The sequence below is a fragment of the Cygnus olor genome, chromosome 4 (assembly GCF_009769625.2).
Source record: "Cygnus olor isolate bCygOlo1 chromosome 4, bCygOlo1.pri.v2, whole genome shotgun sequence".
Lineage (NCBI taxonomy): Eukaryota > Metazoa > Chordata > Aves > Anseriformes > Anatidae > Cygnus > Cygnus olor.
This window is the reverse complement of record NC_049172.1, coordinates 54,666,398-54,689,169: the sequence shown is the minus strand read 5'-3', so window position 1 is coordinate 54,689,169 and position 22,772 is coordinate 54,666,398. Positions and strand designations below refer to the sequence as shown.

The following is a 22,772-nucleotide window of genomic DNA, read 5'->3' as shown; positions in this document are numbered from 1 at the left end:
ACCTATTTTTGTTTGACTGAAACTACGTTTCTGCTATATAAATAGCTGAACTTAAACACCTTCAAACAGATCATCAAACAACCTAACTATATATGCTCTTTACTACTGTTGAAGAGTAAAAAAGCTGGAAGAGTCAACTGTAATATGAGTGGCCATTACTACTTCATTTTCCTTCTAGAGATTTGATGTATAATCATGTGTATAAAATTCAAATGTCTCCCAATAGCAGTGCTTGTGTAATAACTGCTTCAACAAGTATGTAGCTCACCTAATTACCTCTACAATAAATTCTTATACAGAGCACTGTATGACAGACAATTATACCATGCAGTACTTCATATTTTTACAGAAGCTTTTTGAACGTTTCACTCAAGTTCAGAGAAGATCAATATAAATTTTTATCTCAAAGGATTGGTATTGTTTCTTAAACTACACATTAAAAACTCAAAATAGTTTCTCATCTCCTATTGAATGCAATTTAGATAAATGTCTTTTCTAAACTAACTAATCTTCCCTTTCAAAAATGCATAGAAAATTTATAGAGATAGCATGGATTAACTGAAGCAGGAGTTACATATTTAATTCTTTAACTCATCAAAACAGTTTGCTTATGGCAAAGAACATGAATATAGATCAGTTCCTGTCATATCTTCTAAACTCAAGTTTATAAAAATGTGTTGTAGTAGTAGCTTCTAGAAATCTCTGCAACATCTGATGAATAGTCATATTCTGGTAAGGGGCCATTTATTATTAGCTATTTCACACACAAAATTTACTTAAAAAAAAAAAATCTTATTTGACCATTATTCAAACTAACTTTTTTTTTCCTTTTTTTTTTTCTTTTCTAAACTCACATATGCTAATTGATTTAGATAGTCTGATGTATTCTAAGCAAATACGTGTATTGGAAAAGATCCAGAGCTGATGAATCCTACTATACTATGGTTAGAGGAGTAATATAGAAACACACCAAGAAAGTGGTGTATGCAATAGTATATAGTAAATACATAATAAAGTATTTTTGTTCCCCTTCCTATATTTTCCTTACACATCCTCAAAAAATTGAGTGAGAAGATTAGATTTTTCACTTCTTGTGCATGAAAGTATATGTTCTTTTCAGAGTTCCCTTTCTCCTAGGAATAACTTAGAAGAATGTAGTGCTGCTGGACCATCAGAAATGGTAAATAGGTTAGTGATTCACCTACCCTTTTGTGTTAGCTGTGCAGTACACTCAGTGTGATCAAGCAAACTATAATGAGTCAAAAGGAACTTTCCTTTTGAATTTAATAATTACAGCTGGTTTCAGCTCATACACTGATTAAAGACAGTTTTTATCTTTCCTAGTTATTTTTAACATTTATACAGTGCTTTACATCTTCAAAGCACTCTGCTGACATTACCTTATTAGTCCTTACAATGCTCCTATGCTATTTTCAGTGTGCTTTTACATCCTGGTCCCATTTTAATTGCTATTAAAAGCTGCATTATTTATAAAGAGGAATGTTTAGTAGGAAAGCCACTGTGTTGACAATTTGTATAGCACATTTCTTAAACTATAAAACATTTTTGGTGTATGTGACACTTCAAGTTTAGACCAGTATTGAACTCTGCCTATGAAGATTTCAGACCAGTCTGCTCCATCTCTTTTCATTGCCATACTGGTGAGACTTTTATTCCTGAACATGCTGGATGAGATGGAAATCAATGCAAATACTGTCATTGAGGTATCAGCACTCAAATTTCACCCACTGGAGTCAATGAACAAACAGCACAGGAGTCTTGCTAGACAAAGCTGCTTCCAGGAGCAGGTGGTCACGAGGCCCTGCAAAAGCAGAGCTGCCAGTTTTCATGGGAGTACTCTTGAGGACAGTCTTTTTTATTTTTTTCCCATGACAAACCTACAGTCAATTCTTTACATCACATTTAAGTTTAGTGAGCTCATGCTTTTCTCATAAATTTGCTTCTTAACATCCAAAATATCATATGAAATGTTAGGCATTCATTGTTTGAACTTTGAGCTGTTACTGTCTTTTCTTTACGTTTCTTCCCCTGTTATGTTAATGCACCCCAGAAAACACTGCATGTTTCTTTACATGTCCATTGTCACAAAATCAGATTTGTAAATTCTTGTATTGCTGAAACATATAATTCAAACACATCATCCAGCACGCGTAGCAGCTTGGATCTGTCCCACCTACTTGATGTCTCTGAACAACAAAGAAAATACAGTTGTTAGAAAACGACGTCTAGTGACCTACTGCACTTAATGCTAGCTTGCAACGAAAAGCTGCACTTCCTTGTTGGTGGTGACTATATAATTCTTAGTTAGGGCTTGATTTCATAGGTACTGATCATTTGCAGCCATTGAAATAAGAAACTGCTCATAGTTCCTGCAGTGTAAGTCACTGTTACATAACCGAGTTATATAACCTCCCTATTTATGCTCTTAAATGTGTGTGCTGTACATTGGCATCTCTTGGCATTTCTTGCCCTTAGTCACACCAGAGCCACACCTTTTTGTCACCTAGTAACTTTTTAATAGTCAACATCAACTCAGAGTTGCTGAGCTAGAGCTTGATTTTTGCAGTGTGTCGAATATAGTACCTTTTTATACGCTGTTTAAGTTACAAACAATAAACAGCGCAGTCTGAACAAAGGACATCATCTTGTGGAAGTGTCTGAACACCAGAAAATAATTGTGGTAGGACATATATATTCTGAATATAAGATGGAAATGGCTGAAGGTAGGTTTACACCTTCTGCAGACGAATCAGAACAACTGGAAAAGATCTGGCAGCTGAACCAGCTAGCAAGAGATGTGCTTCTGAAAAGTGATAATGAAGAGAGAGTGGAGTATGTGCTAAGACTGATCTCTTCAACAAGAGAGCTGAGCGGATCCCTCAGCCAACACCTGGGGAGCATTACAGAAAGCCTTCAAGACACTTGCCACTTGCTGAGTGTTCTTCATGACAAACACAAGGAACTGACTGCAAGTCCAGGCAAGTATAGAGCAACCTCCCCACAAAGAGAATGGACTGGGTGTATTGGATGCTAAGTTCTGACATGTAACGATGCTCAGGGACCTCATCTTTCATTTGTTAGTATTTCAGTATTTGGCCATTTGTTAGACTAAATGAATTAATATTTCAACAGTGAAATCATGGCGTATTATATGACTCCATGTAAGACTCATAAATTCTCATTATGTGAGAAGAGTATACATACGCACATATAATGAACTAAGCAGTTCTTTCACCGTTTTATTGATATTATGATGTGCTGGATGGACCTTGGACAGATGCCTGCTACCCATGCAGCCACCCTCTCACTCCCCCTCCTCGACAGAACATGAGGAAAAAACATGATGGCAAAGCTCGAGAGTCGAAATAAGGACAGGGAGATCACTTACCAATTACCATTGTGGGCAGAACAGACTCAAGGAGGGGAAAATAAATTCAATTTATTGCAAATTAAAATAGATTTGGTTAGTGCTAAAAAAAAAGGGGGCGGGGGGTGGGGGTGGGGGCAAAAATCAAAATACCCTCCTTTTTTCCAGGCTCAACTTCACTCGTTTCGCCGCTCCTCCCACTACCCGGAGCACCGTGGGGCATGGGGATGGGCTTGTGGTCAGTACCCAACACCTCCTCTCTGCCCCTCCTTTCCTCCTCACACTTACTCCTGCTCCAGCATGGGATATAGCTCACAGCTCCTGCCAGGCCCCTGCTCCAGCCTGGGCTCTCCACAGGCTGCAGTTCCTTCAGGGAATACCTGCACCAGCATGGGTCCTGCATGGGCTGCAGCGTGGAGATCTGCTCCACCATGGTCCTCCCCACAGGCTGCAGGGGAACCTCAGCTCCGGCGCCTGTAGCGGCTCTTCCCCCTCCTCATCTGGCCTTGGTGTTTGCAGGGCAATTTCCCGCATGTTTTTATTCACTCTCTCTGGTGTTTTTGCCCATTTTTAAACATATTTTCCCAGAGGCAGCACCACCTTTGCTGACAGGGCCCTGCGGTGGGGCTATTGGAGCTCACTGGAACTGGCTGCATCCAGCACGGGGCAGCCCCGGCATCTCCTCACAGACAACTCCCCACTACTGCTAGCACCTCTGGGCAGGAACCCAGTATTTATAGACTACAGTCCTCAACAAGTAACAAGTAGTTAAAAAGATAGCAATAATTATGAGTTCTTTCATCCTAGTGTACAGGTAAACACATGAACTTTAATTTTTTGTGTTTGTATTTTAAAATCTCTAAGCATGTTATGTATTGTGAGAACTAAATCCGGATTTTATTCCTGAAAAATGAAATGCAGGTTTCGTGACAAATTAAGCAAATCTCTTTCCTCAGAAATAGCATCTTAATAAACATTTGTCATGGTAGAGAAGAAAATTTAACATTTAATAGTGGTCTAAGGGCATGATTCTAAGACGAGAGGGGGAGACTCCAGACAAAAATCTTCAGCCATGCCCGCATTTATGAGTCTGTGTCCTGAAGGTTTGTAAGGTGTCCACAGTAATAAAACAACATTTTTGACAGGACAAGAGGGAATGGCCTCAAGTAGTGCTGAGGAGGTTCAGGAGAAATTTCTTCTCAGGAAGAGTGGTTAGGCATTGGAACAGGTTGCCCAGGGTGGCATCAACATCCCTGGGGGTCCTTAAGGAAAGGTTGTACCTGGCGCTTAGGGACATGGTTTAGTGGGTGATAGTGGTGGTAGGGGGACGGTTGGACCAGATGATCTTGGAGGTCTTTTCCAACCTTAATAATTGCATGATTCTATGACAGGACCTGCTTCCGGACTCCAGGATCAAGCTAGTTATGCCCTGTTGGCCTCGTGATCTATATGACCTCTTTTGTTCGAGCTTTCTAAGAATTAACTGTCTTGCTTTCCCATAAAATAATCAGTTGGCAAAAGGTTTGAAGACACTTTGCATATAGACTACCTAAAGTCTAAAGTTACACGGCAGTGTCTTTGGTTGGCTTTAAGCCAAGTGCGGAAGTATTAATTTATTCTTCTAATTTTAAATTTAAATATTTCATTTAAATATTATTTTAAAGTTCACAATGTAGGAGAATACTATTGTTCAGAAAGACACTATGATCTATATGTTTGATTTTAAGAAAGTTAAAGTTGCTGTAGGTTTTGTTGTTGTTTAGAGAATGCAAACTTCCGGTAGTAAACAGGATAGTTTGCATTGCCAAAGCTTGAGGTTTGCATTAGTGACACTGGGAAGTGTTTTTTTTGCAACCTCTTATGTAAACCAAGCTGTGCAAGCTCTGTTATTTCCAGCCCTTTTGTTTATCTCATGCCTGTTAAACTATTTGGAAGTTCTTCACCATTGTAAAAGTACCATTGGAAAAAGAGCAGTGTCTTAGAACAAACTCATTTTCTCCTTGAACTGCCAGTGGAAAAAAAATACATTTAAAATGTGTTGGCTTTTTTTTTTTTTTTTCTAGATACAGTCAAGATCCTAAACCAAATCATTTGGAAACTGAAAAAGTATTGCAATAGAATAATTTTTAGACTGGGATCAGGAATAAAAAAAAAAATATACTGAACTGTACTCTGTAGTTTTACCTCAATCAGGTGCAAATAGAGATGAAAGTGAAAGGCCTATCTAAACCATGTAATGGTTTATGGCTATGAAATGGCTATGAAATAGCTATGTGGCTATGGCTATGTAATGGCTATGAAATTCTTACTCAATACAATTATTTTTGAACTTGAAAACCTTGAGAAACTGATTTACTTCATATGACATTACTGAATAAAGTTAACAAAAATCACCATTTTCCCCACTGGTATCAAAGGCAGCAAAAGTGTCAAATCACTTCTGTTGTCATTCTATTCTCTCCCTCTCCCTCCCTCCCTCCCTCCCTCTCTAGGGAAGAGCACACTATACCATGTTTCATCTACACAATGTTCTTATTTGTATTGACTTCCACTAGATTTAACAAGCAAAACAAAGCTTTCTAGGTGTTTATGCAGCAAAAAGAAAGTAAGAATTTCTCCCAGAGGTTTGTAATATACCTAATTAATGAAGGCATAGTTCCAGTTATAGAGAGATTGACAACGTAAGGTGAGGGGAGAGCTGAAAGTAATACAATGAAATCTCTGGAGATAATACCTGGAAGGTTTTCTAAGAAAAGGTATAAGATAAGACAAGTGAGGGATCATAAAATAAATACTTTCCTTAGAGATAAAATATTAAACGAATGGCAGGGAATGTTTGCTTTTGTTACATGCTTCTTCGACCAGTGCTTTTAGTTATATGCAAGGCAAACTTCTACCATTCCTACAACAGGATGCTACAAACTGCTGAACTTCAGCATTGTAAATATGCTGGTATTCTTGCATTATCCTCTGTTCTTTAGAGCAAAAATTCAAAGCTGCTAAGCATGTTTAATACTAAGGTCACATATAATAGCTTTGTTGGAGACCCATTTGTTAGAATCTTGCAAGATTCAATTCTGGGAAATATATGTAATTAATGTTTAGTTTTCAAGCTGTTCCCAAGCTGATTCGACTATTATTTACCAATTCCCTGCTGTAGATCAATTATCATTAAGAATTTAGCCTGTGTCTGATCATTAGAATGGGGTTCATTAGAGTTGCCACAATAGTACTTGGACAAGCACACAGTTGTACTTCAGTTCCTCAGAAATTCACTCAAACTGAATAGCAGAAAGTGCAAAAACATTAAATGAAAGCCAGGAAATATATTTTGCTTCATGTATTGCATGGCATTATGGAATTAGGTGCAATTCACTACATATACATGTAAAAGTCTTCACATTTTTGGCTAGCTTTCATAGCAAAATTTAATCGGTTACCTATTTTTTTTTCCCTCAGAGTACAATGACATTATAGATTGTCTGCAAAAAATGAAGGGTTATTTGACAAACACAGTCTCACACCTTCAAGAGGCCAAAAATAAACTTTATGCTGCTAGCTGCAAACCAGATGATTCTCAGATCCAGACTGCTCAAAATACTTCTGGAGAAACAAGTGTATGTTCTGAAGGAGAAGCAATGGAGTCTGTGCAAGCATCTTCTAGTCCCAGTCAGCAATCCCAAAAAACTCCTTCGCCAAACAAGACAGAAAGTCAGAACATTAATCAAATACAGCCAAGTGACACTAAAACTATGGCAAAAGAAATATTTGCATCATCAACTGAAAATGTATCTGCTCAAGAACAGGACATTAGCAGAGAACCTCCAATGAAAAAGGAAGAGGGTGAATACAGACTGCTAATGACCTCCACTCCAGAGGAAAAGGATAATAATGGGAAAGATAAACCTCTCAGAGATAGCGCTCTTACAGAAAAATATTCAGAACTGGCTTGTCAAGATGCTCTTAAGGGTACTCGAGAAGGCCTTCCATCTCAGACATTGACAGATATTTACGACAAAATTGTCACAAGTCCTTGTGAAGAGGAAAAAAAGGCAGTAGTCATAGAACCACCAAAAGAGGTGGAAAGTGAAGAACACAGACTGTCAGAGCAAATGGAAGACAGTAAAATGAAAACAAATTATGAGATTTGTACGAATGATCTAATTACCTTCACATCTTTAGCACAAACACGTGATCTTGCTGCTGTGAATACTTCTACAAATGATTCAGAAGTGGAAAAATCTAGGCACTGGATGAACAAAGAGTATGCACATTCTTCTTTCAGACATACTCTGATATTGCTTATTAGCATATATATAAACATTTGTGGGCCCACAAGCTCAATATGCACATATCAAACAGCTGCTGGCCTTGCACATACCACTTTACAATTTAAGTTTACTGTGTGCAGTTTATAACATGCACAATGAAGATCTTCAATTTAGTCTAAAGTAAACTGAAGCTTTCTAATTGATTGCATAGATTTTTATTTTTTAAACCACTGAAGAACTGAGTCACAGACAGTAAAGTCAGTAATTCCAAAATTGCTGGAAATCAGTAGAAAAGGACCCCAATTAGTCAGTTCTGTAATAATTTGTAAACTGCTCTGACAACCTCAACATAAAATTTTTCATGATCTTCCTATCTATTCATACATCTATGCTCTTATGAATGATCTGTTTTTACTATAATGAAGCAATGATTATAGCAAGACACCACCACACTCAAAATACAAAAACTAATATTTTTTATTCTTTTTCTCCAGATTTCTAGTGGAAGAGAGTGGTAAGAATGAACGTAAAGTAGTTTGTTTTATTAAAGCCCCTGCAACTGCTCTGGAGAATCTGACATGTAAGATAGTCAATGACACTAGTTCCTTGGTGGTTGATGATTCCGAGGAGCTGGTCAGCAATGTTATCAGTATCGAATGCTCTGATAATGAGAAAACAATCCCTTTCCCTATCAACATTGCAATCCCGTTTACTTCATGCTTCAGAGGAAATTATCGGGAGATTATGGTGAAGGTGACAGAAGTGAACTTTCAATCAAATTACTTAACTCCCATTTCTTTGGAGGGATACCAAGGAAACCATAAGGTTGGTAACCTCTTATCTAAACACTGTGAAAACATCAGTACAGTTGCTCAGATTAGCCTGTGTGGAGTTATACAAGTAAAGTTGTCCTTATTAAGCCATATTGCCCATTACATATGGTTAAACTGAACTTTCCTTCCTACTCCCTCAAGCATGAATTCTATTTGAAAGCTGGTATTTAACAAGGTCCTTTTTTCACTAGTAGTCATAAGGGAAGTGCTTGGTTCCACAATACTAATGACTGAGTAGTAATTTATGATTTTTGTAAATACTTGTGATAAGTTGCATTCTTTGATAAAAGTAAAATCTTAAGGGGAATTGGTTTGCATTCAGATCACAAAGAAGTAACACAGTTCTGTGCATACAAATCCAAACTCAGTTCTTCTTTTAACTGCAGAAGTAATCACGTTGGGTAAGATTCATCACCCAGTTGATGAGCTCATCTCATTTCATGACAGTCACACACTGGAATATGAATGACATTACATGATGACTAGAAATCACCAGATAACTGGGCATCCAAGTGGCAATAATACTTCACGATAATACTTCATTTCTTTTTGTTTCATACTTTGCTCTATAACTAATGTTGCCCTCTCAAAATGCTAACGTGCTGCAGAACACAGCTTCCTTTCCCTCTGATGTACTCTACCCCACTTTCTCTTTACACAGGAAACATTTGCGGAAGTGAAAGTTTACCAGCTGGGTGTTTTCTCTGTGTTGTCATGCTTAAAGAGAGAAACTTTTACTGTTCCAAAGGTAGGACTCTCAAAAAAGCTGAGCATGGATTCTAGAATCTCTTTCTATTATCCTCCAGAAACATTCAGTTCTCCAGCAGCCATGCAGTTAAAGGTGAGACTGAAATACACAGTACTTGTTCCACAACTCTGTGTTATCTGATCAGTTCTGAAGTACCGATGATAACACTGTTAAAGGGCAACCTGTTCCATTATTAGATGTCTATGAAAAGTAGTGGCACCTCCACATCCTGTATTCATAGCAAATGGCTTCCTGTCAGCATTGTTAAAACCACATGATACTGCTAGTAGTCAGTATGGTATCTGCACCTAAAAAGAAGATCAATCAACCTGTGTTCGATATACTTCAGGAAAAAAAAAACAATTGCTTTCCACAATGATTTAAGCATCAACACCAAACTTCAACTGTATGGCCCAGTTTTTAAGCTAGGGGAACAATTTTTCCTCACATGACCTTCTTCATTTCTGCCATATTCTGCAACAGCTTTTGTCACCACTTACTGTTAGGCTAGGAACAATCTCAAAATTTGCTTCAGTTATACTGTGTTTCTCCCTTCCCCCAAAACAACTAAAGTACTACATGCAGAGAAGCTCAAATTAACAGTCAAATATCTAAGTCAGTAAAGTTTCCAGTTTCTGATTACTTTCAAGCACTTGGCTGTGTATTGTATAAATTCCTTGTACATTACCAGGGTTGTTCCTGGGTTATAGAGAGGAGCCTAAAGCCTTTCTAATCCGATTTCAAAAGATAATACAAATAGAAAATGAAGGCATGTAAGGGAAGATTTATTCATTTACAAATTACTTGTACAATTGCTTTCCATATTTAGGTTCAGCCAATTGAACCATCACTGATTTCCACACTGAAAGCAAGAAATGATATGTACTACTCAGTGGTATCCACCAGTGCACTGGTTTATGTCCAGCATCCTTCAGCTCAACCGTTTAATAACTCAGTCACTATTACTCTACCCTGTCCTCCAAACCCAGAAAAAAAAAGGCAAGGAGATGAGACAGAACAAGTGAGAGCCATCAGTGCTACAGTAAAGAGGGTTGCTGCAGCATACCATCCTCGGTAAGAACAACTCCATTACAAATTCAGCATTCTAAAAGCATTAAAATGAATTAATTTTAACAGATGTTCATTAATAATTTTTGTATTAAAAATGTGTTACTTCCCGAATACAGTCTGCTATAGTTACAAACGTTATTAGAAACACTAGAGCAGATCCACACAATTCTCATGTTATCACTTCACAAGGAAAATCCATATAACATGTTGATGTATCATGTAAATATGCTAACCGCTGCTGACCACTTTATTTCTAGCAGGAATGAGGATGAGAAATGCACTGAATTTTCTGATCTCTACTTCTACACATTCCAATGGCTACTTGAGTCAAAATTTCTGAAATAATGATTTAGGGCATGTCAGTTTTTTGGTACCTGCAGCACTGGAGAAAGGGTCAGATTTTTCCAAAGCACATGCTACAAGATTTGTAAAAATTAGACCTTGAAGCACCTTTTTTTTTTTCTTAAAAACAAACAAACAAACAAAAATATGAAAACATGGGGACACCTAAAAAAAAATTCTCTAAATTTCAGTTGTTAACTGGCAGTGTAATAACATTTATGATTATCTTCAAAATAAGCAGGGTACAGATGGAGAAGGAAGACAATGTTCCAGCTTTCCATTTCTGAAACACTTGTCACATCATATTTTAAAGAGTTTACAGTCACATTGATCTCCTTGACTAGATATCCATTTTTATCACAAGCTTCAGATTTGGGAAGGTTGCCCATGGCAGTTAATAGGAGATTCAAAATGCATTTCTCATACCAGAAGCACTTCATTGTGCAGCAGTACCCCTGTGGCACTTATCAGTTCTTAATACTAGTTTAAATAGTATTTTAGATTCTCAGTCAAAGCACTACTAGAAAAGACTACGAATTGGTTGTTTCTATACAAATTCCTTAGAAAATGATGCCAACATTTTCCTTCATTTGAAAATAGGTTGAGGCTAACAATTATATCCCTTATGTGCTCTGGAGTATGTTTTCAGAAGTAGATTTTCTACAAGGTGGAAAAAAATGCATAGTCATCAAGGAAAGCAGAAGGGAAAGCAGTGCTACAAATACAAGCCTTACTCTTACTCTTTCTGCAGTTGTGGTTTTTTTTTTGTATCATTTCTTGGCTTTCCAGGGCTACAAGTGCTTCTGTGAGAAAGAATGGAGAGAATCTCAGCGATTCTTTGAAATTATTAGGTCATAGAAACAAAGAACGGGAATGGATGGTGTTTGATGATATTAATATCCAGAATGCACGGAATGGGCTTGTATCATTTGAACTAAATGAACATTTAGAAAGGTAATGTACTGATAATTTAATAAATTTTTATTTACTATTTACTTCCAAGTGTATGGGTCAATGTAAATTAGTAGAGTCAAGAAGTCATTCACTGTAAATTATTAACTTGCCAGCACTTCTTTCTTTCAGTTTGTAGTATCAGGTCATTTAGACTTGATACGCGTATGTACAGAAAATATAAATTTAATTATTTTTTCATCTATTGATTGTGCACAATGTAACATATCCAAAAATTGAGGCAGAAAATACAGATATTAATCTAAATTTGGCAATGTGATTTAGCTCTCTAACTACAAAACCATTATATTTTTGGAAATTTCTTATTAATAAATAGTTTCTTAATTTCCTCTAAAATTCATATATATTTTAATTCATAGATATAGAGCCAATATACTCTACAGAAGAGGTAGATTTTCATCCTTTCATTTGTTGGAAAACAGAATAAAAAGAGATAGCAAAATGTCTATTACAGACTGAACCCTGTGTTATTTTACATAACGATTTGTTAGCTGTTGAAGTGATAGAACTGTCTACTTTCTTACCTTTTTTAATACAGCTTTGTGGTCATTCGGCTTTCATTCCTCTTGGAAACTACGTATCTTCTCCTTTTCGCTCAGGCTCTAGAAGAAGCTGTTTGTAGCACAATGTCTAATGTGATATTGTATCGGAAAAGAGAAAACCCAAATCAAACAGTAGTCTTACTATGTGCATCCAAAGAATTGTCGTGGGAGCTACAAAATCTCCATGAGGAGGGCTACTTTGGTCCCCCAGAACCTACGCAACAGTTTCCATTAAGAGAAGGAGAGCAGATTCATTTTCAATTTACAGGCAATATATTTGCTTCAGGTAAGGTAATTAATTGATGCTTCTGGATGTACTTTATCAGTCAGCTCAGCTGTTCAGAAATATTGTATGTGAACAACAATAGATTGTGGTTAGTCACATCATATTTAGTTATTTCACTGTTTTATAGCTTATAAATGACAGGCGCATGGAACTGCAGAGGAAACTGCTCTAACTGACAAATAAAATGTGCTAGATGAACAATATCCTGAGCAACCTGCTCTGCGGTGGTTTTACTCGGGTGGGCAGCTGAGCTCCACCACGGCTGCTCTCTCACTCCCTCCCCTCAAAGGGGAAGGAGGAGAAAATACAACACAAAGAGCTCAAGGGTTGAGATAAGGATAGGGAGATCACTCAACAATTATCGTGACAGGCAAAACAGACTCAGAGTAGGGAGATAGTAAGATTTATTGCCTATTACTAACAAGCTAGAGAAGTGAGAAACAAAGGAAAGAAACCAAAAACGCCTTCCCCCCAACTACCGCTTCCACCTCCTCCCCCTGAGTGGTGCAGGGGAACGGGGGAATGGGGGCTGCGGTCAGTCCCCAGCACTTCGTCTCCACTGCTCTTTCTCAGACACTCTCTGCCCCTGCTCCAATGTGGGGTCCCTCCCATGGGATGCTGTCCTTCCCAAACTGATCCTGCGTGGGCTTCCCACAGGCAGCAGCTCTTCAAGAATTGATCCAGATTTGGGTCTGTGCCACTGGGTCCATCCGTCAGGAGCAAACTGCTCTAACCTGCGTCCCCCACAGGCTGCAGCTCCAGCCCGGGGCCTGCTCCTGCGGGGGCTCTCCATGGGTTGCAGCCTCCTCCAGGCCACATCCACCTGCTCCACCATGGTCTCCTCCTCAGGCTGCAGTGTGGAGATCTGCTCCATGTGGGACCCATGGGCTGCAGGGGGACAGCCTGCTCCACAATGGTCCTCACCACAGGCCACAAGGGACTTCTGCTCCGGCACCTGGAGCACCTCCTCCCCTCCTTCTTCACCGACCCTGGCATCTGCAAGGCTGTTTCTCACTCCTCTCTCACTCCCAGCTGCTGTTCCACAGCAGTCGTTTTTCCTTTCGTAAATATGCTCTCACAGAGGCACAAACAACATCGCTTATTGGCTTGGCTCTGGCCAGCAGCAGGGCCCTTATCTAACATGGGGCAGCTTCCGAATTCTTCTCACAGAAGCCATCCCTACGGCCCCCCCACTACCAAAACCTTGCCATGTAAGCTCACTACAGTGACAGTGCTTTGAGCAGGACTGTTCTACAAGATGATCTTTAGAGATTTCTTCCAACCTCTGACATTCTGTGAAACCTGATTCCGTGGAAGCAGCTGGTTTTTCTTTTGTTTTAAAAAGGCAGAATTCTATCAATGAAATAATGTCTTTGTAACTTAATGAGACTTTGATAGGAATTAAACAGATTCCAAATAAAAATAAACAGCTGTTTTATCTGCGTAGATTCACTTAAAGTGAGCGAGGTTTAATACTGAAATCCAGGGCAAAATGGCGGTTATTGTGAATTGCATCATAAACTGAGGCGATGAGAGAGTTATTATGCTGTTCACATTAGCAGTCTTGAGCATTCCATGCGCTGGCTTCCACCATTCAGCAATTTACTTAGAGGGAGATGAGATAAGAAACCTCAGAAAAAAATTCACACAAAGTTACATACAGTTTCTTCTGTCAGCTTCGGAAATTACCTGTTAACACGTATGTAGCTCCCTGAACATTTTGTACATCTTATACAAACTCTCCCATTGAAAACTCCATTTGTGCTAAAGAAATTCTCCAGGTTGCCTGCTTATCTATGGAAAGGATAGTGTTAGAGATGTATCACATAAAATGAAATTACAAATCCTAAAAATGCACGTACCCCTCTGAACTCATTCCAGTTGCTGTTACAGATAGGCAGACATCCATCATGAATAACTAGAAAACATATATTTCTAATTCAATTCTCAGCATTATTTTTATTTCTCTCGGTTATATACTTTATCACCTTCCATTTTCCTTACTTTTCAACTTGTAGCACAGCCTTCACCACTTGTTCCCCAAACCAACAATTCAGGGGCTAAGACAGCTAACTATGAAGATATTCCAACTACTGAGGCAGACTAGCAGGAGGGTTTGAGCTTCAGGTGTCCAATATAAAGTAAAAACAATGGCAAAGATTATTATGTGATTAGTTCCATTTGACTCAATTATTTTAAATACCACACATCCAAATACAGCATATAAAATGGTGTTCTGTTTGTTTTTATTGCGTTTTTTTGTTCGTCTTTTTTGTTGTTGTTGTATGGTCTGCAGAAAATGGAAAAGATTTTGGAAAATCCTACAGGCTGACTTTTCATTCACAAAGAAAGCCCAAGCTAGAGCTCCAAATTAAAGAAGTGGATGAGTTTGGTAACCACAGCTCACCTCACTACAAAGGAACGGCTGTTTTTTATAAAATTACCAGAGAGATGATAACCAAGGAATGGAAACAGCCCTTGCCACGTGCTGATTACCAACACCAGTCACCACTGTGCAAATTAGCACTAACATTACCAAAGGTGAGTTTCTCACTTGATAATGCTAGAGATCTTTCCCATTCTCCCTTATCATGTATTTGTAAGGCAAAAGGATCTTGGTAATTTTTTTCCATTACAGATAAGCCAAAGAGTTGCTGATGGAGCAGTTCTGATCCATCAGCAATGTACAAACACCCTCAGAATTTCTCTTAGCAGGTGAGAGACTCTCATCCAAGGACCAGCATAGAAAAATTGTACTTAGCAGAAGTTTTTTCACAGATTTGCCCTTTCCAGCTGGTATGGCCCTGAGAAATTATTACTTAAGTGTCAGTTAAATACTCTCTGTAACCTTGTCTAGGCAGTGGCGAATTGCTAATTGTAGGTGCATAAATGGTCGATGTAAACTTTCTCCTATCACCTGGTTTTCCTATTATACTTGATAAGCCTCTGCTGTACAGCCATGTGGGCATTTGGCTTCATCTCTGGTGAAAGCTATTCCTACATAAATTAACCTTTAATGGAATGAAATCAAATTGTAATCTTTTCAAAGAGCCCAGATACCAACATCCTGTATTGTATAAAATGCTGTCACTAGACTACTTTTATCAAGTTTACATACATTTTAATCTCAAAATCTGTGCAGGTAACACTGGTCTGAACCTCTAGTGGCATATAGGAGCACCTGTTTCTTTTTGAATTTAATTGAACTCACTCTTCTTAAAGTATTACCTGCAAATATATCTTCTATTCTGTAAGCATAGCTCTTGATTTCTCTCTCATCTCCATTCTCCCAAGTAAAAAATAAGAAAAGTTAAGTGCAGAAGATTTTAAGAGGAGGCTTCTTTTAGTGACAAAATACATATAAAATGTAAATTTGGCAGGGGGGGAATTGCATAGTTTCACCCTCTTTGCTTTTCCACAGGGCTAGCATCCCATGTATAGTACTCACAGAGAGAGAAATACAAACTCTTGAGGCTCCACTGGGGAAGATCACAATCAAACAAACAAAAACCCAAACCCATGAACAAACAAAACAGGAACCAGTGACACAGCCTAGGTATCAATTAGTTTTCTTCCATCCACTTGCTTCTCTTCCATCCCATTTTTCCTCTTTAGTTAATCTTACTGTGTATTAAGAATAAGATTTAGTGAAAGGAGATGCATTTTTATTAAACCACAGATAATTATCAAGTGTCTCAGATTTGTTTTGGTGTATATAGTCTCATGCTATACACACTAGTCTTAAAATGTCCAACTCAGATTTTTCAAAACAATTATTTCTGACTAACCTTTTTCTCCTACTGAGTTAAGGCCACATTTTCTCTTTCCCAGTGTGGCTGAGATCTTAAAATCTGGTCGCTCTGTGTAAGTGTACGAGAATATGTAATATATGTTGGCATGCAAGAACACCCAGGCAGCCTATTCGTGTAAAAGAAGCAGAAGAACTGTATTACATGGTTATGGTTGTTAAATTGTAAATTTTATTGGAAAGGAAGTCTAACATCAGGAATGCAGATAATCTTTTGTCCTTTCAGCCTTTGACAGATACATTCACTTACTGCATTGTCAGGAATTATATAAACTAGGAGTACCCTAGCTCTGCAGGTGGACAGTAAATGATGGGAGAATCCTGGTACAGGACTTCCACCTGACTAGACATGTTAGCACACACAAAATTAAACACACACACACACACATAAATAAATAAATAAATAAATACAGCTAATAATAAATAAATAATAAAAATTTAAAAAGGGTTATGCCATTTATCCATGAGGCATCCATATTATGACTACACTCTGCAGCGGTTCCATGTAGAAAGACAATACATTAATGGTAACTCTTCAGGCAGTTTTGGTATTAGTGGAAATGTTGTATACTCAGGAAGAGAAAATGGAATGGTTACAGCCCCCTTTGCAGGATACAAGAACAATGATATTGGTAAGTGACAGGTATAACTAATGATACAAAAGAACATACTTTTTGCATGCAAAAATAATCAAAAGATGAACTCATTTTCACAGGATATTGCAGCAGTTAAAAAGGTGTTTGAGGAATGAATTGACTGGAAGAGAGACAGAACCTTTTATTAAACATAATGATCCAGACGCAATTGAATGATAGGGCAACAAAAATGTAATTCTAATTACTTACCACTTCTTATTATATGTTCTAAAATTGTTATTAGTGAAGAAAGCACTGACAGTAAAATTAACTTAGGAATTTTATCTTATCTTTACTCTCTATGATGTGATCAACAAATTTTAATCAGATATATATGCACATTTTGGTTCCTAATGAATAAAAGAAATAGAAGGAAATTGTTAAAATTGGATGAGAAAACACACTCGTGGAGAAATTGAACACACTAATTATACAAGCAACTACACCAACCATCTGTCAAATGCAACAGCTATTTACCACTTCATAAAAGAACAAGTCTAGCATTAATGTTCATACAATATGAACCAAGACTAACACTGTCCATAATTAGTCATATGGTGATGCCATTAATGTATATTGCCAAAGCACCTAGAACTATCTGACCACATTCATGTGCATAGACCAACAATTTTCTAACAGTAAGGGGTTTGATTGTTTGTGGTGCTTTGTTTCCATGTGTAACTCCTGTTTATCTGCTGATTTAGAACAATTTGAGCATTAATAATAGACATTGCCCTGATGATGACAGATATACTCAAGCAATGATTCTTCAGTTCTGCCAGTTTCTACCACATGCATACTACTAAAATACAGCAATTTAACTACCACATCTCTCTCAAGCATATTAAAACATAGTTCTCAGTTTTCATCTCTCTCCTATTGATAATGCTGTTTTGTTAATAATATTGCTCTTACACTAACAGCTGCTTACACATTCCCAGTTGTCACAGTAAGGCTCTTGTCTCTTAAAATGAATTAATTGACTCTAAACTGTAGTGCTGATGAAGGATTTCTCACTCGCTCTCAGTATATTGGGGAACCCTTTCAGGGGTTGGGAATAAAATCCCTGAAATACAGGGTCAGAACAGCAAAGACTACTTACATTTCTGCTACTTTCATTAATATCTTAAATTTAGTTTAAATGTAATAACTGATTAACTAACCATTAACTAAGCCCTATTTATAGGGCTTTCATTTCCTCAGCATTCAAAAACACTGGTTGGTCAAACCTGTTATTTTCAACATAAGGAAACGCAGTGGATCAGGTTCTAATGTCAAGTATGCGTGAGCATATCAGTGATTTTCCTACTGATTTCAAAGGAGTTGTATGATTGTAAAGCTGGGCTGAAGAGTTTAAAAGGTTAATTTCTCCTTTTCTGTCTGTCCTGTTTGATATGCAAGCAGAGTCTGGCCATGTCTGAAGGTCCATTTTGCAGGGCACTTCAGTATTACTGACTGAAATCAGAGTGCTTTGCAGAAAATAGTGGTGTAATCCATTCAAGCATTATCAAATTACTATTCTGCTGAAGTTTCACGTTTAATGACTGCCTAACAGCAAAATAGTATGTGATCCTCTGCTTCAGAAAAGCAGTTGCTTAGCTAATTTTAGGGCCTTCCAGACTAAAAAACTGCTTTGACCGCTAAGAGTATTTTACTTACACTGTCAACCAAAACAGCGGGGCCACATGCCAGTGCAGCTGAACCATGGATGAATTTAGCTCTTCACCAGAGATATTTAATCTTTAAAGGCAGATTTAATGTTTTAGGTCTAATGCCTTGTATATTATCGCACTATTTCTAGACAATACTCATTTTCAATTCTTACCATTTTTACAACTGTTTTAAAATTAAATAGCTTAAAGTAGTTCAGATTAAAGTCAGTCCACGGGTGATTGAGTTCATCCGTAATAACTTTGAAAATATCATACAGAGCTTTGAGGTGCTAAATTCTCATTAATGAATAAAAATAGGTTCAAATATAAACACATAATAAAAGGAAGCCAAAGAAATTCCTGTCTTGGAAGAAAAACAATGCCCCCTTCTGGAAGAGCTTTATATTCCCCTTACTCTGAGGGGTTTTTCAGCCATGTTATGCTACCTTCACACTTGGTGCATGTTAGAATTGCTGTAGAAGCACACAAATGAGAGTAATTTATTCAGTGAGAGTTTCATGCTATTAATTCATAAATGGAAAAGGGAAGCTCCACGAATAAACCTGGAGCAAGTTTCATAGGGAAAGCATAAACAGCCAGGTAATACAACTGAATGATGAAAGTACATTTAATGTGGGCACTAAAAGAGGACAATTTCAGGTTTTAACAAAAAAGGAGCCCAACTTGACTTGATGCAATTTAGTCTTTTCTTGTGCTTAGTGTTTTTGTAAATAATTTCTTGTTCTATATGGAGTAGGAAACAAGATTAAGGCCCACAAGACTTTCCTTTTTCTCAGTCATAAGGAAAAAAGACAGGTTTTTGTCCTTCTCTCCAGTGTTAAAAGGAAGAAAGAGGAAGAACTCTGTATTTACTAATGAAACTTGCCTTTTGAATGATGATGATTTTTAGTGATTTATAATTAAAAGTTGAACAATGTAAAATAACTATAGCTACACCCATAGTATAATTTCTAGACCTAACAGTTTCTAAGTATGCAGTATGTATTGTTATTTTCCTTGAAACAGTATGTTATGCACACAGTTATAATAAGTACACAGGGACAGGAAGGAAAAGTTAATGCAGCATTTGAAATTAGAATGCATCTTGTGTACAAAGTTTCCCTACAGATTTTCTATATCCCCAGTTTCTATACACCTATCACAACATAATGCTACTGAAGAAACTTTTATTAAATTGCGTAAATCAATCTTGTTAATAAAAATAATCTTGTTAATAAGATGCAATAAACATCCATTTTGTGTAAACAGACTTGATTTCATTAGTTCGATAGCTGTTTACTGATCTATACCAGCTGATGGTGTTGCTTCACTTTCAGTAGTGACTCAAATGCCCTGTGTAGGTAGGACCGGTCTTCAGTGCTGATGTACTATGACCCATCCCTGTGCCTCATCCCGTGCTCAGTTAGTCATTTCTCTTTCTTCAACACATTTTGTTTGATAGCATGAAAAGTTGGTCAACCGTCCACGAAGCACAAAAAGAATTTCTTCTGATTCATCAGGTAAGAACATTTACATGACACATTAACATCAATATAAGTAATAGTTATATTAGCTATTTATTTTTTAAATGGCAAGATTTATTTCAGTTGTAACTGACATTTTAAAATGCCATAATCAGGAACCAAAGTACTTAATGCATTAAAAGTTATTTAAAGCAAAAGGTGATTTGGTTACCAGGAGATGTAAAAGCTCTTTAAAGATAATGGGGGGGGGGGGGGGGGGGGAGTACTTGAGCAGCATACAATTTTCTGTATGATAAGATTCAGTTTGTACTGGAAAGCTCCAGTGTAACTAATGTATCAGTTATAGGAAATGCCTTTTATTTTATTGCTATCTTTCCCCATGCTGTTCCAAGAGCTATAGATCATTACTGAATCTGCTTTTGACTATATCCACTTCACGTCTCAGTGCAGTTGCCAAAAATTACATTAGAAAGAAGAAGTGATGATGTTTCCATTACAGTAAAAAACAAACCACATTTAGTTTGGGAGGTCACCCACTGAGCCTGCAGCTTTAGAAAGCTTTTTGAAAGAAAAATTTACATAACAGAAAAATAATAGCATTGCTTTACTAATTTTTGCCCCTCAGAGGCCCTATGGGACAGCTTGCTCTTTTGGCTTGCAGAAGAGCTTGCAGAAGATAATACACCACTGCTTGCTTTACGCCTCCCTGTTCGGCGGAGCGTACTTCAGCTTGTTAGGCTGAAATGCCCCGATAATTTAACACACCAGATCTATGAGCTTCTTTGCTGCTGGCAAAAGACCCTTCCGAGGTCGGCTGATAAACAGCAGCTCCTGTCTCGCTATTTGCAGAAGAGCGGCAGAAAGGATCTTTCAGAAGAACTTTGTTGTAAGTGGCAAAATAAAGTGTTCACTTGACAGAGTCACTGGCAACTAACAGCCCAATTTCTCTTCTTTCTTGTTGAGAAGAGTGAATGTTTTCAGGATGTGTATCATCTGATGAAGCGACAGACCACTGTTTTATTTGTCACTTTGCAAACTCTTTTCTAAAACAAAGAATGATAACAATACCCTTGCTTGCTAAAAGTGAACATTTACCCTGTGGAAAAGCGACATACTGAAAATACAGGTATGAGGAATTATGGACTGGTGTGCACACATGTCTAAGGGCTCTAATTAGACATACCATACTCAGTTGACAGAGGATCGTGTTTGTAAATGCTCCTAAAAACTAGGAATTATTCATTATACTTTATCAAAAGTCTTATGCATCATTCCATGATATATGGACTACTGTATGTCCAATAATAATAGCTATCAGATTCTTCAGAGGAAAGCATAATGGATCATTAAAATAATAGAAAAAATTTCTTCTTAATGTAAGGCTGTTTGTAACTATTCCTGACTTTTATGTTCTCCGTGAATGTTTATTATCCCTGTGAATGTCATCAAAACTTTCAGCATTACCACGTTTCAATATCTAATCTGTTTCAAGAAATTAACGGATTTGCTGCCTCACTATTATCTATCACGGTAATGTTTCAGGTTTTGTTTTTGTCTTTGTTTTTCACGCTACAATCAAATTTGGGAGAAGTATTTCTTCTTATAAATTAAAAAAAAAAAATTGCCTTGTAATTTTATTAATTATATTGACCTCTTGTATTGAAAGTGTAGATAATAAAACATACGTATTTGTACCATTCTTTAGCCATGCATTTTAAACTCTAAAAACTCATTTCTTTTCAGAATGCAAAGTAAGATTAACCTATTTTTCAAAAGTCAGAGCACTAGCAGATTTGGCCTTTTATTACTATGTTTCTGCTGAAATTATATCCTAATTGATGGTCTTCTGTTAGTTGCCACTGTACTGCAATCCACCTCATACAACACACCACAGAAGTCTCTAGAAGATGAACTCTGACATTTCTGTTACAAGTCTCAAAGTAGCTGACAAGTCCAGTGAATCACAGAGTTCTGGGGAAAGCTGCTTGGTATTTGCATATGCAAATATCAATTTCTGATTGCACAGGCTGTCACATCTGTGCAGTTTCCCTAATGCGCTAGCAACGTGCAGTAGATGCAGCTCTTTCTTAAAGTCCACTGGTGCATACTTATTTTTCAGTTATAATAATAATTATTATTACGGTTTCAAATCAGCAATTCCTTTATTCCTTCAACCCCTACCTCCCAGCCACTTTAATTATTTAATTAATAATATAATACAAACTTTAAATGTTAATCTAAATGTAAAAGTTATTAATCTAAGATTTATTAATATTTAAACTATTTAGAATCTCTGTACATCTTGCTGACAAAACTTAACTGTGATACACATTGTTAGCCTGAATCTTTTATTTTCAGGGGGTTATAAATATTCATTTGCAACATTTCTAAATCACTACAATAAATGTGAAAATCACATTACAAAAGAAAAGATAAAGAAACATAGTATTCATTAGTTTCATTATTCTATTCAGTAATGTCTTGTCCTGCAGAATTATCATTTTTTAGTTGTAAGATAGAAATATGAGGAGCTTGACCCCTTCACAGTGACATAATCATCCTTCCCTTTTTTAATTTTTTCCTTAAAGAAAGATGTCTTTTAAATGTAGTCTGATGTTCTGTTACCAGAAAATGTTATTGCAGTTTTCTTGCTAACATATTTTGTCTTCAGATCTTTTGTCATCAGTACCTGCTCTTTAGGAATGAATATTCTGCTGCAGGCCCAGCAGATGCTGTCAGT

General features: G+C 37.2%; 1 protein-coding gene across 1 annotated transcript; it reads left to right on the top strand.

Annotated features, from left to right (window-relative positions):
* Positions 1–2,728: 2,728 nt before the first annotated feature.
* On the top strand, positions 2,729–21,742 carry DTHD1 (death domain containing 1). Its single transcript, XM_040555448.1, has 10 exons — positions 2,729–2,999; positions 6,848–7,793; positions 8,154–8,484; positions 9,154–9,333; positions 10,070–10,314; positions 11,443–11,607; positions 12,164–12,453; positions 14,750–14,994; positions 20,011–20,068; positions 20,658–21,742. Exons 1-10 carry the CDS (start codon positions 2,729–2,731, stop codon positions 20,945–20,947), a joined length of 3,021 nt encoding a protein of 1,006 aa, XP_040411382.1. The 3' UTR covers positions 20,948–21,742.
* The last annotated feature ends 1,030 nt before the right edge of the window (positions 21,743–22,772 follow it).

Coding starts and splice junctions, on each gene's coding strand:
- DTHD1 (XM_040555448.1), top strand. CDS start 2,729: ATGGAAATGGCTGAAGGTAGGTTTACACCTTCTGCAGACGAATCAGAA. Junction 3,000..6,847: donor GGAACTGACTGCAAGTCCAG/GCAAGTATAGAG, acceptor TTTTTCCCTCAG/AGTACAATGACATTATAGAT. Junction 11,608..12,163: donor CTAAATGAACATTTAGAAAG/GTAATGTACTGA, acceptor TTTTTAATACAG/CTTTGTGGTCATTCGGCTTT.